The sequence below is a fragment of the Pteropus vampyrus genome, unplaced genomic scaffold (assembly GCF_000151845.1).
Source record: "Pteropus vampyrus isolate Shadow unplaced genomic scaffold, Pvam_2.0 Scaffold7, whole genome shotgun sequence".
NCBI classification, from domain to species: Eukaryota; Metazoa; Chordata; class Mammalia; order Chiroptera; family Pteropodidae; genus Pteropus; species Pteropus vampyrus.
In genome coordinates this window covers 1130000-1144168 of record NW_011888788.1, presented here as the reverse complement: position 1 = coordinate 1144168, position 14169 = coordinate 1130000, and the positions used below count along the sequence as shown (strand labels likewise).

General features: G+C 43.0%; 1 protein-coding gene across 1 annotated transcript in view; it reads left to right on the top strand.

Moving 5' to 3' along the window:
* The window catches only part of CUNH20orf194 (chromosome unknown C20orf194 homolog), a 102220-nt gene that overhangs the window by 55994 nt on the left and 32057 nt on the right, over positions 1-14169 (top strand). The window contains exons 20-26 of the mRNA XM_011369728.2: positions 4679-4782; positions 7823-7969; positions 9046-9134; positions 9544-9645; positions 9918-10035; positions 11723-11811; positions 13175-13333. Of these exons, the coding sequence (XP_011368030.1) occupies positions 4679-4782; positions 7823-7969; positions 9046-9134; positions 9544-9645; positions 9918-10035; positions 11723-11811; positions 13175-13333 (808 nt within the window). The remainder of the gene's footprint in view (positions 1-4678; positions 4783-7822; positions 7970-9045; positions 9135-9543; positions 9646-9917; positions 10036-11722; positions 11812-13174; positions 13334-14169) is intronic.

The window sequence follows — 14169 nt, the reverse complement described above, 5'->3', positions numbered from 1 at the left end:
AGTGACAGGACCTGGGACACATGCCTATATTAAGGGTCCGTGAGTGGAGTGCTTTGGGATTCTTAGCCTAAGGTCAGAATGGTCAATTCAAAACAAAAGGAGTGGGATTTTGATGAGTTCCACAGGGATCTTCTCTAAGAGATTCACAGGGTACAGCACTAGGAGTCTGTGGAGACTTTTGATCACAAGGCTATTGGGGAAGTCATATCAGGAACTAAATTTGCTTATGTCTCTGTGGGCTATTATCTAGGACATGTGCTTGCCTAAAGGGGGCTACTGTCAGTTTAGGCCCCTGTAGGCCCTTGGCCAAACCGAATGGATGCTGAGGCAGCAGCACTATGGAGTAGCTTAGCTAAGCTCTCAACAGTTATCTAGTGTCATTTACCTCATCCAGTGTATTTTTATTTTTAGACATTACATTTTTTATCTCTAGAAGTTTGATTTAGATCTTTTTTACATCTTTCATGTCCCAAGTTAACATGGTTCTTCTAGCTTCTTGAAGATATGAATACAGTTATAATAATTGTTTTAATATGTTTTTCTTCTAATCCTATCATCTTGGCCTTGCTTTTAAGCTTTGTTAGGTAGAAAGCAGAGCAACATTTAATTTAGGGATAATTTTACCCGACTGCTGAGGCAAATCCTTCTGAATACTCTACCTGACATCCCTGTGAAGTAGGAGGTTTTCCACTGTGGCTGGTGGGAATGGGTAGAAAGTCCAGTGCAAGATATGGGTTGATGTTCTTTGTTTTACATAGGATTATCTAGTTTTTCCAGCACCATTTGTTGAAAAGACTCCTTTCTTCTCTGAATTGCCTTTGCACCTTTGTTGACTATAAATTGACCATATATTTACTAGTTCCTACAGGCCTCAGGGGATGGTTTGCACTCAGGCAGCTTCTTCATTCTTCGTGTAGTGCTTCATAGATTCCAGAGTGTTTTCTTTCACTAGTCAGAGATTATTTAGCAGTAAGCAACGGGAGTGCTGGTCCCATTGACAACACAGGGCAGTTGATACATCCTGAGGACTCTGGTGGCCAAGCTGAGTTTCAGCTTCCTGCGATAGGAAAGCCCAGGCAGTGGTCACCTGCTATCTGCTGCCTTCATTCTGCACCCTGTCATGTGTTCCCTTGTGCCCACATGAAGCTGTTGAGGGACACTGTAAAAGGAAAGTTCTCTGCAGCACTGAACATAAATGAATAATAGAGCTGTGTATTACTGTACCTATAGGCTGGATGACAGGAACAGGATGTCGAGAAAAGTAAACAAATAACAGAAGGACAGGTGTCGGGGTTTGTTTTTTTTTCTTTAAACCACTGTATATATTTCACATACTCTCTCATACACAGAATGAAAATTATCTAGCCATTACATCATAATATTTCCCGAGCAGTGATAAATGTTCCCTCTTCAAACAGATTGGAACATTAGCGGATTTTTATTTGTACAGCCTTGCTTCTGAAGGAGGAAAAGCCAAATTCTTCATTGATACTTGGTGTCTTTTTTGCCCTGAGAGCTTGTCCTCCTCCTGTTGGACTCCTGGGGATGTAGAGGTCATTCAAAGACAGACCCATGTTGCAGTTTCCTGCTGCTGCTTGGGTAGTGAAGGGGAATGTCTTCTCACCTTGGGTTTTTAGACTCACAGAATGGAGAGGGAATGACAGAGCTCATCCACTAAGAGCACCAAGGATGAGACAAGGAGCAAGGGAGATCTCATCAGAAGTTGGCTACCCAAGTCAGTAAGAAACCCCTGCAAAGACATGTCCCTTCAGACCATACTCGGACAGTCATGAATCCAGAGCAGATACCAGAAGTGTTATTACTAAAAGTGGATCAGGATCTAAGTGACTAACCAAGGCATTGACACTGGACCACCCAGTGAGGCACTTCACTTATCTCATGTGTGCTCTGAGAATAATGACAGAGTTATTGCTCCCAGAGCCAGACTGAGGGGTAGCTGCACCAGTACTAAACCAGTTCTTATTTACCGAGTCCCTCCCTGGGCCAGGCCCCACAGTGAGTGTTTTTCTAGCACTGCCTAGTGAATTTCTGTCTTCCTCTTTTCCATTTTGTTTTGAGGCTTCAGAGTCTAGAGGGAGAGAAAGTACTGGAGATGACCTTCCTGATCTACTTTTTTCCCTGTCTTCCCAGTGAGTACTTGGAATGTGCCAACTCTCAGATCAGTGCTCTTCCCTGGAAGCTTTGGGAGGATTTGAGGTTTGTCCAGGAGGCCTTTGAATGGTACTTGACTTGTTTCTGAGAAACTTCTTATTTAGAGGTACACAGGTGGAAGGTGAGCCCAGGACCTGGAAGGGTGCAAATATGTAGCAGTAGGTAGGGGAGCAGTTTCTGCCTCCTGACACCTATTGACTCTCTTTTCTCTGTAAACAGTAGATAAGAGTCATCTCGTGGCCAGAATTGATGTTTGTGGTGTTGGGAGAATGTTGAAGATCTTGGCTGGGCCCTGGTGGAGTAGGTGGAAAGGGTTGGGAGACAGCAGTGGCAGCACTGTGGGCAGCACTGTGGGCTTGTTAAGACTGAGGAAGCAGAGATGGCTCATTGTCAGATTAGCCACACCTGGGTTTTGGGGCGAGCAAAAGTGAAGGGAAGAGGGGTAAGAGAACCAGAGGGTCCCAGCGTGGTACAGTGCCTTGGCAAACCTGTGTTCTTTACCTGGCTCCACCATCAAGTAGTTCTGTGCCTTTAGGGGAAGTCTCTCTAAACTTGAGTTTTCCCATCAGCTCTATAAGAAGAAGAATATTTCCTCTTATAATTGTTGTGAAGATGGAAAACTATAATGTATATGACGTGCTTGGTGCTTAGTAAATACTGAGTAAAATCTGCTTCCATTTCTTCTCCTGACAAAACAGATTAAAAATAGATCCTGTCCCAGGGGTTCTGCCCTGGATGTATATGAGAGGAAAGTCAGAAATTTCTGAGCAATAGTGGGAAATGAGGCCTTGAAGGCTCAGTGACATCAGAGGATGTAGTTTTGGGAATGAGGTAGCTAAAAGGATGATGAGGTGCTGTAGTCAGAGAATAGATTCTGAAACTAAAGATTCCAGAAGTTAAGATGTTCTGGGTGCTGCTTTACTGCTGTGCATTTGGGATTGAGGAGCAGCAAGGCCAGAATGTGGCATGGACTTTGCCCTGATCCCTCAGAAGGAATGAGAATGTTGGCTTTGGAAGAGAAGACCGTGGGGACATTCAGAAGCTGTTTGGAATGTTGGGGCATGATTAGGAGGGCAGTAGACATGAGCAGTGAAGGAAAGGGGGGTGGGGGGCTGTGTCTCTTAAGGGAATTAAAGTATTGTGCCAGCAATGGAACAGGAGGGAGGAACCTTGGCATTGGTACAGGAGGAGGCTGGGGCATAAGTAGCCACTACTGAAGGCCAAGTTTTACTTGTTAGAGTTGAGAGGCTCACAGGGCTTGAACCTGGATTCTTTGAGCTGTGCTGACTGGTCTCTGCCTGCTGCTGCCGCAGATGGTAAAGTTGGCATTATTTCTCTCTGGCTAATCATCTGTATCTTCATTTATAGGCTCCAAACCTTCCTCTTTTACCTAAAAGCTGCATCCATCTCCTCCACTTCTCCTCACCCCCATTAACACACATGTACAAGCATACATACCAGGCCTCTCTCTGCCCCCTGAAACTCCACCTCCTCAAGATGCCTTCAGAACTTGCTCTTGTCATTATAACCTCCAGAGCTTTGAGGCTACCTTCCTAAAGTTACAGCTCAAGGAATCAGTCCCTCTTGTCAAAAATAAGATAAAAATGACAGTGTTCCCAAGGCTGTGCCTTGAGTCCAAGAAGTAATTTCGGTCTTCTCTATATATAAAAACAGGAAAAGGCTGTTACAGGAGCAGAAATGATCCAGCTTGGACCAACTCCAGAAAGCAGCTTCACCCAGGGGTATTATGGGTGTTCTGGGTGCTTCATCTGGGTCTTCAAAGCAAGCCTATATCCAGCCTTAACCCTTGTCATTTTAGCTGTCCATCTCTCTGTGGTCTGCCCCCAGGGCCCATACTGAGCTAATTTATATAGCAACTCTCCTTAGACCTGAATCTTTGTCCTGAGGAACCCATATCCAATGTCCATATCCACCCATCTTGCTTTTGTGAACTATAGAACCACAGGCCTCCAAGTGTCTATAGAACCCAGTTATTGCCTAACTCAAATGTTCCTTTGCTGGACAGAGAAACCCTTAAGCTTGCTTCACTGGCCCTTCAGCTGAGACCCTAATGCTCCTTCTTGGACTTTTAAGTGAGGAATATGATCTCTTTAGAGCTGAGCCAGCTTCTGTCAAAATAGAAGAAAGGGGCACCTATAAACTCAGTAATGGAGCAGACATACCCAGTCTTTTTTAGTGTGTTTTCCTGGAAGACACCCATATGTGAATGTGAATTTTGCCTCTCCCCATCAGCTGATAACTTACTCACTTGTTTTTTCTAATTCTTATGCAAAGACTGTATTTGATGCTCTTTTTCTCTCTGAGGCTCCAGGAGCATACATTGGTTTCCCCAGAGCACAGGGCTCAGCATAAACATCATGTAACTTAAGAGCTACTGATCTCTAAGTCACCACACTGGCCTGCCCTGGTATATACAAGAAGGACATTGGAATCTGGCCTCCAGGATCTAGCCCTCTGTCTCTGACCAACTCTCTTTTCCTTCCAGGGAAAGTATATTTCTTCTGTAGAGGCCTCCTGTTTTCTCACCATCATCTCGGAAGTATCGTCATTTCCAAGGATCACATGAATTCCATTTTGTTCTATGATGGGGTAGGTATTTTACCAGTCCCTGGCTTTAGTGTTCAGAAAAGTACTCATACTTCTGGGAAACCAAATAACTCCCTGTCCCCGCTCCACCACCATGGGGCAGGATGTAAGGAGTCAGTTCTGCCCTTTGGGGCAGGTAAGCAGGGAGGTCATGGAGAGAACTATCCACTCTCAGGGCTCTGAGCCTTGTCAACCTCACTGCTCTGTAAAGGGCTTAGCTAGAAAGGACTTCTGGGTTAGGATAGTTACCCTTGAACAATTAATTTATCCCAACGAGGATCAAAAAGTAGGCTGAAGAAGGCCTACAATGGCCCCTAACAGATGGTCTCCTGCCCAGGGACGCAAAGCTCACCCACTTAAGATCTGGAAAGAAGCTGCTTCCTATGATATTGATGGGGCTCCACTCATTAGCATGGAAAAGAATTATAAGTGAGCCAGAGAGGGAAAGAAATGGCTAACTTTCTCCATGAGGGCTTAACCCTTCCTTGTCATGCAGACTTAACCTCCAGCTGTATGAAAGTTTCATCCCCAGAACCATCCTTTAACTTCACCAGTCTGCAACAACACTTTTCTTTTGGGGGTAAGAGGGTAGTTATGAGTTTCCTCTAGCCTGTACCCTCTGGCCAGAGCACAGCTCATCTCTCAGTATGATGCTCAATCACAGCTTTAAAACCAGCTTGTTTGGGAGCTAGGACACAGACTCAGTAAGGTGGTTTCATTAGATGATCAGAAAATGAATTCTGTGAATAATTCTTGAAAGAATTCTTTCTCTCACATAGAACTTACTGCCTTAAAGGTTGTTCAGAAATGTGGGCAGATCAGTAAAACAAAATGGATGTCCGTATAGATGAAAGTTTTAATATTAGATTAGAGTCTTCTGTCATCAGGGGAGAAAGGATGAATCATTTAAGTATTGGGACTATAAGTTAGCTAATTTGGGGGAGAAATGGAGTAGTCATATCAAAAATCACAACAGACTTCTGATAGATTAAAATTAAATATTTTTAAATTTCACACATAGAATGAAGAATATAAAGATGAATCTTTACTAAACCTCCAGAGTCAGGAAGACTTTCTAGCGTAGCTTAAAGGAAAAGTCTGTCAAATTTGACCACTTAAAGGATTTTTAAATTTTTTGCTGATAATTTATTGAAATATACTTTAAATATAATTAAGTCTATCCATTTAAAGTTTTGACAGATGTACACACTCATGAAACCACCATCACAGTCAAAATACAGAAGACTTTTATCACCTCAAAAAAGCTTCCTAATGCCCTTTTGCTGCTCATCTTTCCCTCTTCTTCTGGCTTCAGGCAACCACTGTAGATAGTTTACATTTTCTAAAATGTTACATAAGTGGACATTATATATTCTGTACCCTTTTAAGTCTGGCATTTGTTTACAGATAGTGTGCAACAACATGGCAGATGCTAGCAGGAAATTTTAGAAGCAAGATATGGAACTGTAAAAATAAATGTGATTTTCCAGTGCCTAAAATAGACAAGTCAATGAATGAATAGGCAAAAAAGACCGGAAGAAAAAGTACTAAAATGTTTGCTGTAGTTAGGTTTAGATGGTGAGACTTTGGATAATTTTTTTAAACCTTCTCTATTCTATTTTTGTTTCTTTTCAAATTTTTAATTAATGAGCTTATTACCTTTATAATGAAAAATTGTTTTAAAAAATCTTTCCTTCTAAGATCAGGAACAAGACAAGGACGCTCGCTTTTGCCACTTCTATTCAACATAGCATTGGACATTCTAGCCAGAGCAATTAGTCAAGAAAAAGAAATAAAAGGCATCTAAATTGAAAAGGAGGAAGTGAAATTATCTCTGTTCACAGATTATATGATCTTATATGTATAAAACCCTAAAGATTCCACAAAAAATAACTATTAGAATTAATAAAAGAATTCACAAATGTAATAACCAAAAAAAAATCAGTTGCATTTCAATACCCTAGCAATGAACAACTCAAAAAAGATATTGAGAAAACAATTTCATTTACATTAACATCAAAAAGAATAAAATACTTAGGAATAAATTTAACCAAAGAGGTGAAAGACTTATACACTGAAAACTACAAAACACTGCTGAAAGAAATTGAAGACCTAAGTAAATGGTAACATCCCATGTTCATGGATTAGAAGACTTACTATTGTTAAGATGACAATACCACCCAGAGCGATCTACAGATTCAATGGAATTCTTGTGATAATCCCAATAGCATTTTTTGCAGAAATAGAAAAAGCCATTCTGTTATTCATATGGAATGTCAGGGGTCCTCTGACTAAGCAAAATAATCTTGAAAAGAACAAAATTTCAGGACTTACACTTCCAGATTTCAAAACTTACTACAAAGCTACAGTAATCAAACAGCAGTGTGGTACTGGCATATGATCTGACATATTGACCAATGTAGCAGAATAGAGAGCACAGAAATAGAAAAAAAATGTATGGTTAAATGATTTTGTTAAGGGCACCAAGACCAGTGAGGAAAGTCTTTTAAACAGGTGGTGCTGGAACAACTGGATATCCACATACAAAAGAAGGAAGTTAGACCCTTATGCCATATACTAAAAATTAACTCAAAAATGGAGCATAGGCCTAAATGTAAGAACCAAAAAAAACGCTTAGAAGAAAATATAGGAATAAATCTTTATAACTTTGGATTAGGCAATGATTACTTGGATATGAGAACAAAAGAAAAAATATACAAATTGGACGTCATCAAAATTAAAAACTGTATCCAAGGGACACTATCAAGAAAGTGAAAACAGCCCACAGAATAGAAGAAAATATAAGTCATATATCTGATGATACCCTAGAAAGAATTTTGAGATGGTATTTTTAATTTAGAAGAAAAGACCCTGTGCTTCCTGTATCTTGCATAACAGGGTATTAGCAAGCACATTTATAATTGAACCCCAGTAAACCACATAATGTGAAAATAATTGCACTGAAATTCATCATGTGTCTGACAGATGGCTGGTATCATGCAAATGGCTTTTCTCACCAATGCTCCCTCTTTTCTTTCTTTAGGATTCCATCAGTATCGTTGCTGCCCTTCTGATAGACTTCAAAAGCTCATTACTTCCTCATCTCCCAGTTCATTTCCATGGATCAAGCAATTTTCTGATGATTGCCCTTTTCCCCAAATCAAAGATATACCAAGCATTTTACTCAGAGGTAACATCAGTCATTAGTCAGCAAAACTACTAGTTTTTTAAAAGCAGTTTAGATGGTAAGGCAGTGTCTCAGCATTAACAATGAGGTAATGAGAGGGAGTTGGGAGAGCTGGTGGAGAGTGGCTACTTCTAATCCCTTTAGGTCCTGCAATGGTGCTATTGTCATTGAGAGTTGAAAACCTAAAGGCACTGAACAGAAGCCTTTTCATCTTCTAAGAAAAATGTTCTTTGTCCCTTTAAATCCTAATTAAACTCATCTTCCTTTTAGCTACTTTGTTGAATTGTTGGGCCCTACCTACTGGATCATAGTTCTCTACCCCACCCCAAGATCTCCCTATGTTTCACAGGCCCTGCTCTTGTGAATGGTCCCACCTGGCAGGCTGCATATTATAGGCAACTTGGCACAGACTGCATGAGTGAAGGAGCTTACTGAGAATTATACAACCCAGTTAGAGACCACACAGTAGCCAAAGTCAAACAGATGGCTAGACTCGTGAAGAGTGGAAATGCTTGGAAAGGTGTGATTGCAGCAGCTTGTGAGATGACAGTGTCCCTCCCTCAGGACAGCTTCTCAGAACATGGAGGAGACAAGAGCTGGCCTTGGCTGCGAATGGTGTCTCAGGCCAGTCTGTCTCCCTCTTACTGCCTGCTGGTCCTTCCTACCTCTTTGTGTTTGTCCTTTCAATCCAAAAACATGGAAGCAGCTTTTTAGTTTCTCTTCAGCCATCTCTCTGCTTTCAGACAAGAGTTGCTTGAACCACTCCCTATGTTTGGCCCTATGACCAGAGAAGAACGTGCACCTTCTGCCTGAACGTTGTTACCTGACACCTTCTTCTGTGCTTCCTGACCTCTGAAGGGGCAGAATCCCTGGGAGAGGAACCCAGAAAGAAATTCTAGTTTTGAAAAATACAGAACAAAATTGCTTTAGGCCTCTATTTTTGAAACAAACTTGTTTGTTATGATGGTTTGTCTCTGTACTGACAGTCCAGATTTTCAACAAGCATCAAATCCCCATGTGGGTTCCATATCCTGTTGTTGAGTTTAAAGTATTCTTTGCTCAAATTCTGTTTTGTTTAGGTCTTCTCCCTCTGGCAACAGCAGGCTAACTCAGGACTGTCTTTTAAAGTGATCCAGGAAGGTGGATTATCTGTGGAACAAAAGAGATTGTAAGTAGCTGCCTTCACTGTTTATGCTTGCTTCCCTAAGCTATGCATGTCTGCCCTCTCTGCAGGATGACTTGTTATGTAATACAGGGGTCTTGGCATCTAAAAGGACCGACACAGTCATTTCAGTGCTGCCAACTTGTAGGTAGCAAGTGCCTGTAGGGAAATAGAAGTCAAGAAAGATGAAATCCACCAAGATACAGAAACCCATAGTATTACCAATGGTTTCGGGCCAGTTTTCATATGTGGGCATGCCAGTCATCATGCGCTAATGCAGCATTTTGTTTAAGTTAGTGAGATGCTTATTTTTGGAAGTGTTGACTCTGTCATGGGACTCTAGCTTGAAAGCATCAAAACAAGTTATGTAAAGTATATGCGCTATGTTCTAATCTGTGAGCTTTTGATATTCCAGACACTCCAGTGCACAGAAGCTGTTCAATGTCCTGAGCCATTCTGCCGGGGAGAAACGGAGTTCTCTAAAGCTCCTCTCAGCCAGACTCCCAGAGCTAGACTGGTGAGCTCTGGTTTTCTGTTTATAGATGTTTAATGTTCCTGCTTATGAAATGTGAGAAACCTCAGTGTTAGTCCTTTCTAAGCTCCTTTTTCTTTATAGCTTCTTAGGGATCATTGTAAAAGGTAGCAGTGACATACCATATACAATTTTATTCTCTAGGGAGAATCTCTCTAAGGTTTCTTTTTCAGCAATTAAATAAGGAGTTTCTCATGTTAAAGGGCACATTCAGACAAGGCCGGTGATGGTAACATGATAGCAATGTCTTTGTCTAGGTTCCTCCAGCATTTTACCATCAGCAGCATTAGTCGGGAGCCTGTTATGAGGACTCATCTCCCTGTCCTGCTGCAGCAAGCTGAAGTCAGCCCCACTCACCAAGTGGAAAATGACAAGGTACAAGTAGCTCAACAAATCTGCTGGGAGTTCATGGGAAGCTAATCTTGCTAGCCTGTCCATGTGTCTCCCTGTCCAAGAGCTCCAGCAGAGTCCCTTTTATAAGACTCTCCACCTCCTTGAATACTGATATGATACCCATGAAACCCACTCTACATAGTGACTGTGGACAAGCCTCTAAATTAACCCCAGCCAAGCCCCAGGGCAGTGATGAAAAAACTCTGACACCTTGCTGTGCCCTCCCTTGCTTCTCTAGGCCTTTCAAACTCTTGTTTGGTGCTTTCATGCCATCACCTCTTTCTGGTCGTGACAAGGACTTACCTGGCAGTAGGTGACACATTGAGCTTAATTAGGGGATGGGCCTTGTTAGTTGGGCCTTGCTGGCATCATCAGGGTAAGATGATACTTTATAAACATCATCTTCCCGAGAGTGTATTTTAATCTGCTCCTGCCTCACACTCCCCTCCTCTGAACCCTTCACACCATTTCTTTGGACCCATATGTCTTTATATACTCAAAGAGGGCATTTATTTCTGTGCAAACGAAGAAGACACTCAGCTGCAAAAGAAAATAGAAGTATTGAGGAATCAGAAGCCTCAATTTTTCCTTAGACAAGAGTTTAAAAATGAAAATGTCTTCTTGTTATGTTTTGTTTAAATGGTACTATAGGACTGGCCTGAAAGTAAAATGTATGCTCTGATTTGAGAGGCTGAGGCCTGGGCACTAAGGAATAGGCACCAAGATAGGGAAATAAGGATGAGAGGAGGATAAATAAAATGTCATTTACATGGAGTGCTGCTCACAGGGGCAGAAAGGGATACAGAGTAGAGGCCTAGTCAAAGGGGAGGAAGGAGAGTTTCTGATTCCCATTAAAGAAGAGGGATCCACTGTCACCTCTCTGCTTTTGTGACCACCTCAGGTGATGAGTGCCTCCAAGCTGAGCTTTAAGTTATCTGCAACCAGGCCTGTCCAGTGAGTCTTGGGTATTGTGATAAAACACATACTTAAAGAGGCTCTTGCCGTGCTGTATTATTTATATCTGTATCCTTCAGCAGTTGCAAAGTTCCTTTCCTCCCCTGCCTGACCCCTTTGTCAGTGAATTTTTTCAAGTTGCTTTGCAATATCTGCCTGCAGGGGGCCCTGTTTTCATATGGTTGTGGTACTAAGACAGTCCAGCCTGGCTCCTTTTCTCCCCATCAAGACTCAGTAGTACTTCCTACACCAGTTTGTTTCCTTAGTTCAGGATATGTAACTTGAAGGGCACAGCAGCCAGACAGAAACATCCCCAGTACCACACATCTCCTTCGCTGAGATTAATTACCACGCCAGTTGAACCTTTGGCATTTTTGTCCCAGACCTCCTTTCTGCCCAGTATTTTCCATTGTATTTTAATTGATTTAGTCACAATCCACTCCATGGAAATTATAAGAGTAATACAAAATTTAAAATGTGTTTGCTCTGTGCCAGATAATGTTCTAAGTACTCAACATATATTAACTCAGTTAATCATCATCACACCTACCTCGCAAGGTAGGTTCTGTTGTTAGCCCAAGGTCACATAACTAGTGAGTGCTGGTGCTGAGGTTCATTCCTACAGAACTGGCTCTAGAAGTCTGATCTCTTAACCTCACATACAACTCTGCCTCCCAATTGAATTACAAACCCACATGGCTTTTCTTTCATGTAGGTCATTATCAGCATTGTAACGGGCCTCCCGGGCTGTCATGCTAGCGAGCTCTGTGCTTTTCTGGTCACTCTGCATAAGGAATATGGCAGGTTAGTATGGCTGCTGATGCCTTTGCTTTGGGGAAAGGGAGTCTGTGCCTGGACCTGCTGAGGCCCCAGGAAAACTTTGACATGTACTGACTGAGCTTTGGTATAATTGGTATCAACACAGTGGTCATCATCTATCCATTCATTTGACGCATTTGTACTGAATGTTTTGTGTATGCCAGGCACTGTTCAAAGTGTGGAGGACAAATAAACAAAACAGACTAGAAAATCTCTGCCCCCATGGAGCTAACATTCTAGTGTGGGGAGACAGACAATTAACCAGATAAGGAAAATAGTATATTAACTAGTAAAAAGTGCTATAGAGAAAATAAAGTGGAGATGGCTTATAGGGAGTGCAGGGCGGGTTGGTGGGGGCAGAATTCCAGCTATAAATTGGGTGCTCAGGGAAGACAAGACCTCACTGAGAAGGTGACATTCGAACAGAGGCCTAAGGAAATGAGGGAGTGAGCCCTTGGGTATCTGGGAAGAGCACTGTAGCAGCAGGACCAGCACAGGCAAAGGCCTGGAGGTGCGCCTGGTCAGCAGGGTGATTCGGGACCAGGGTAGTTAGCACTTGGAAGCTGGTAGATAACGATGATGTGATCCTTCCCTGACCACAAGTGGACTGTGTGAGTCCAGGTGCAGCTAGGACAAACTGGCTCAGATAAAATTAGGGAAATCATTCTTCCATCACTTCCACCTGGCTGGGAGGTTACTAAACAACCCTTGGTGACTGAGCTGGGCTTTTAATATCTAGTCAGTCTACCTCAAAGTAAGGCATCCTGCAGGAGGCCGTAGAAGAATTGAGAAGACTGCAATCGCCTGGAGGGTTAGGAGTTTCAGGTGGGAGGGAGGTCATGGGGGATGGAAAGGTGAATTTTGGAGAGATGCTAGGGGTATATTGGACCTTCTTTAAAAGCACTACATAGTTACATGGTTTCTCCCTCATTTCCATTGCTTTTTGTTCTATACACAGTTGAATTTTTCACCCTGTCCATTTCTTATTCTCAGCAAGAGTTTTACTGAGCACCAGACTGAAGCCATTGTATCGGATGGTCTTTCAGTACGTAACTGCCTAGTCGGGAGTCTTTCTCAACTCTGAAGTCTGTTGGTCAAGTCTGTTGATCTTTTTCCCTGTGGCAAGGCGTTTCCTGTCAAGAACTCCGAGGATTATGGTTTCAAGATATGGGGTTTCTCACCCAGCCATTGCCCTTTGCCTGCTTTGGTGGTGCCAAGGTTGCTTTCTTCTGTATAGGTTCACTGGACAGAACGTGGGAGTACTGGTCACATTGGAATCCACTGTCTGAGCCTGTGGGGACAGGCCATCAGGTGGCCCCCATGCTGAAATTACACTTGCTGTTTCCAGGTGGATGGTGTACCGCCAAATCATGGACAGCTCCGAATGTTTTCATGCTGCCCATTTCCAGAGGTACCTTTCCAGCGCCCTGGAGGCCCAGCGGAACCGCTCTGCTCGCCAGTCTGCATACATCCGCAAGAAGGCCAGACTGCTGGTGGTATTACAAGGGTGAGCGCTGGAAGTCTTCTGGAAGACAGAGGGGTAGGGTGGTGACCTTGTCATACTGTTAATTCATATGTGGCCAGCCTGAGGCACAGAACAAACCACACACGCATGAGCAGTGTGCACTACTCAGAGAGGCCTTAGAGTGGCCGGTGTAGCTTGCACACAAATTTTAAGTTTGGCTTCAGTATCATAATCTCCCCAAAAGGTGGGGAATTAGGGAGGAAGTTTTCTAGGATTCTCTGATAATTCTCCCCAAGCCACTTCCTTCACTGTCTAGGCAAGGGAGCATCATCTGTTTTAGTCTTCGCTCCTGTGGAATTGCAGAGACAGTGCTCACACTCTCCAGCCTCGAGCCCCACCATCCGTGGGATGGCTGGTCCAGGAGGGTTTTCCTGGGACCCTCAGGAGCTTGAATAGTCCAGTTGAGCAAGGAGCTCCCTGGGAGGACAGGTGTGACAGTATGTACCACTGTTCCATGGACACTGGTTGCAAGGAGCTTCCCTTCGACCTGTTCTGATGCCTTCCAGGGAGGAGCTCCATGCAGGCCCATCACCCCCAGCCCAGAGGAGAACATGCCGGGTCAGGAAAACACAGGCTATACTCTTCACTGGTGTCATTATGGTTGCTGATAAAGACTCTTTTGACAGTTCTCACAAAGTGCTTTTGTACTATGCTGTGTTTTGTGTGTGTGTGTGCTTGTAATAAAAGTATTTGCAATTGGCTAGTCGTTTCCAGTAAAGAATAGGCCCAGATCCAAAGCCCTGTTTGGTCTCCTGGATGTGATGGTGGGAATTGGAACAGAGCTGGGCCAGTGATGCTAAGGCAGGAGTGTGCTCTCC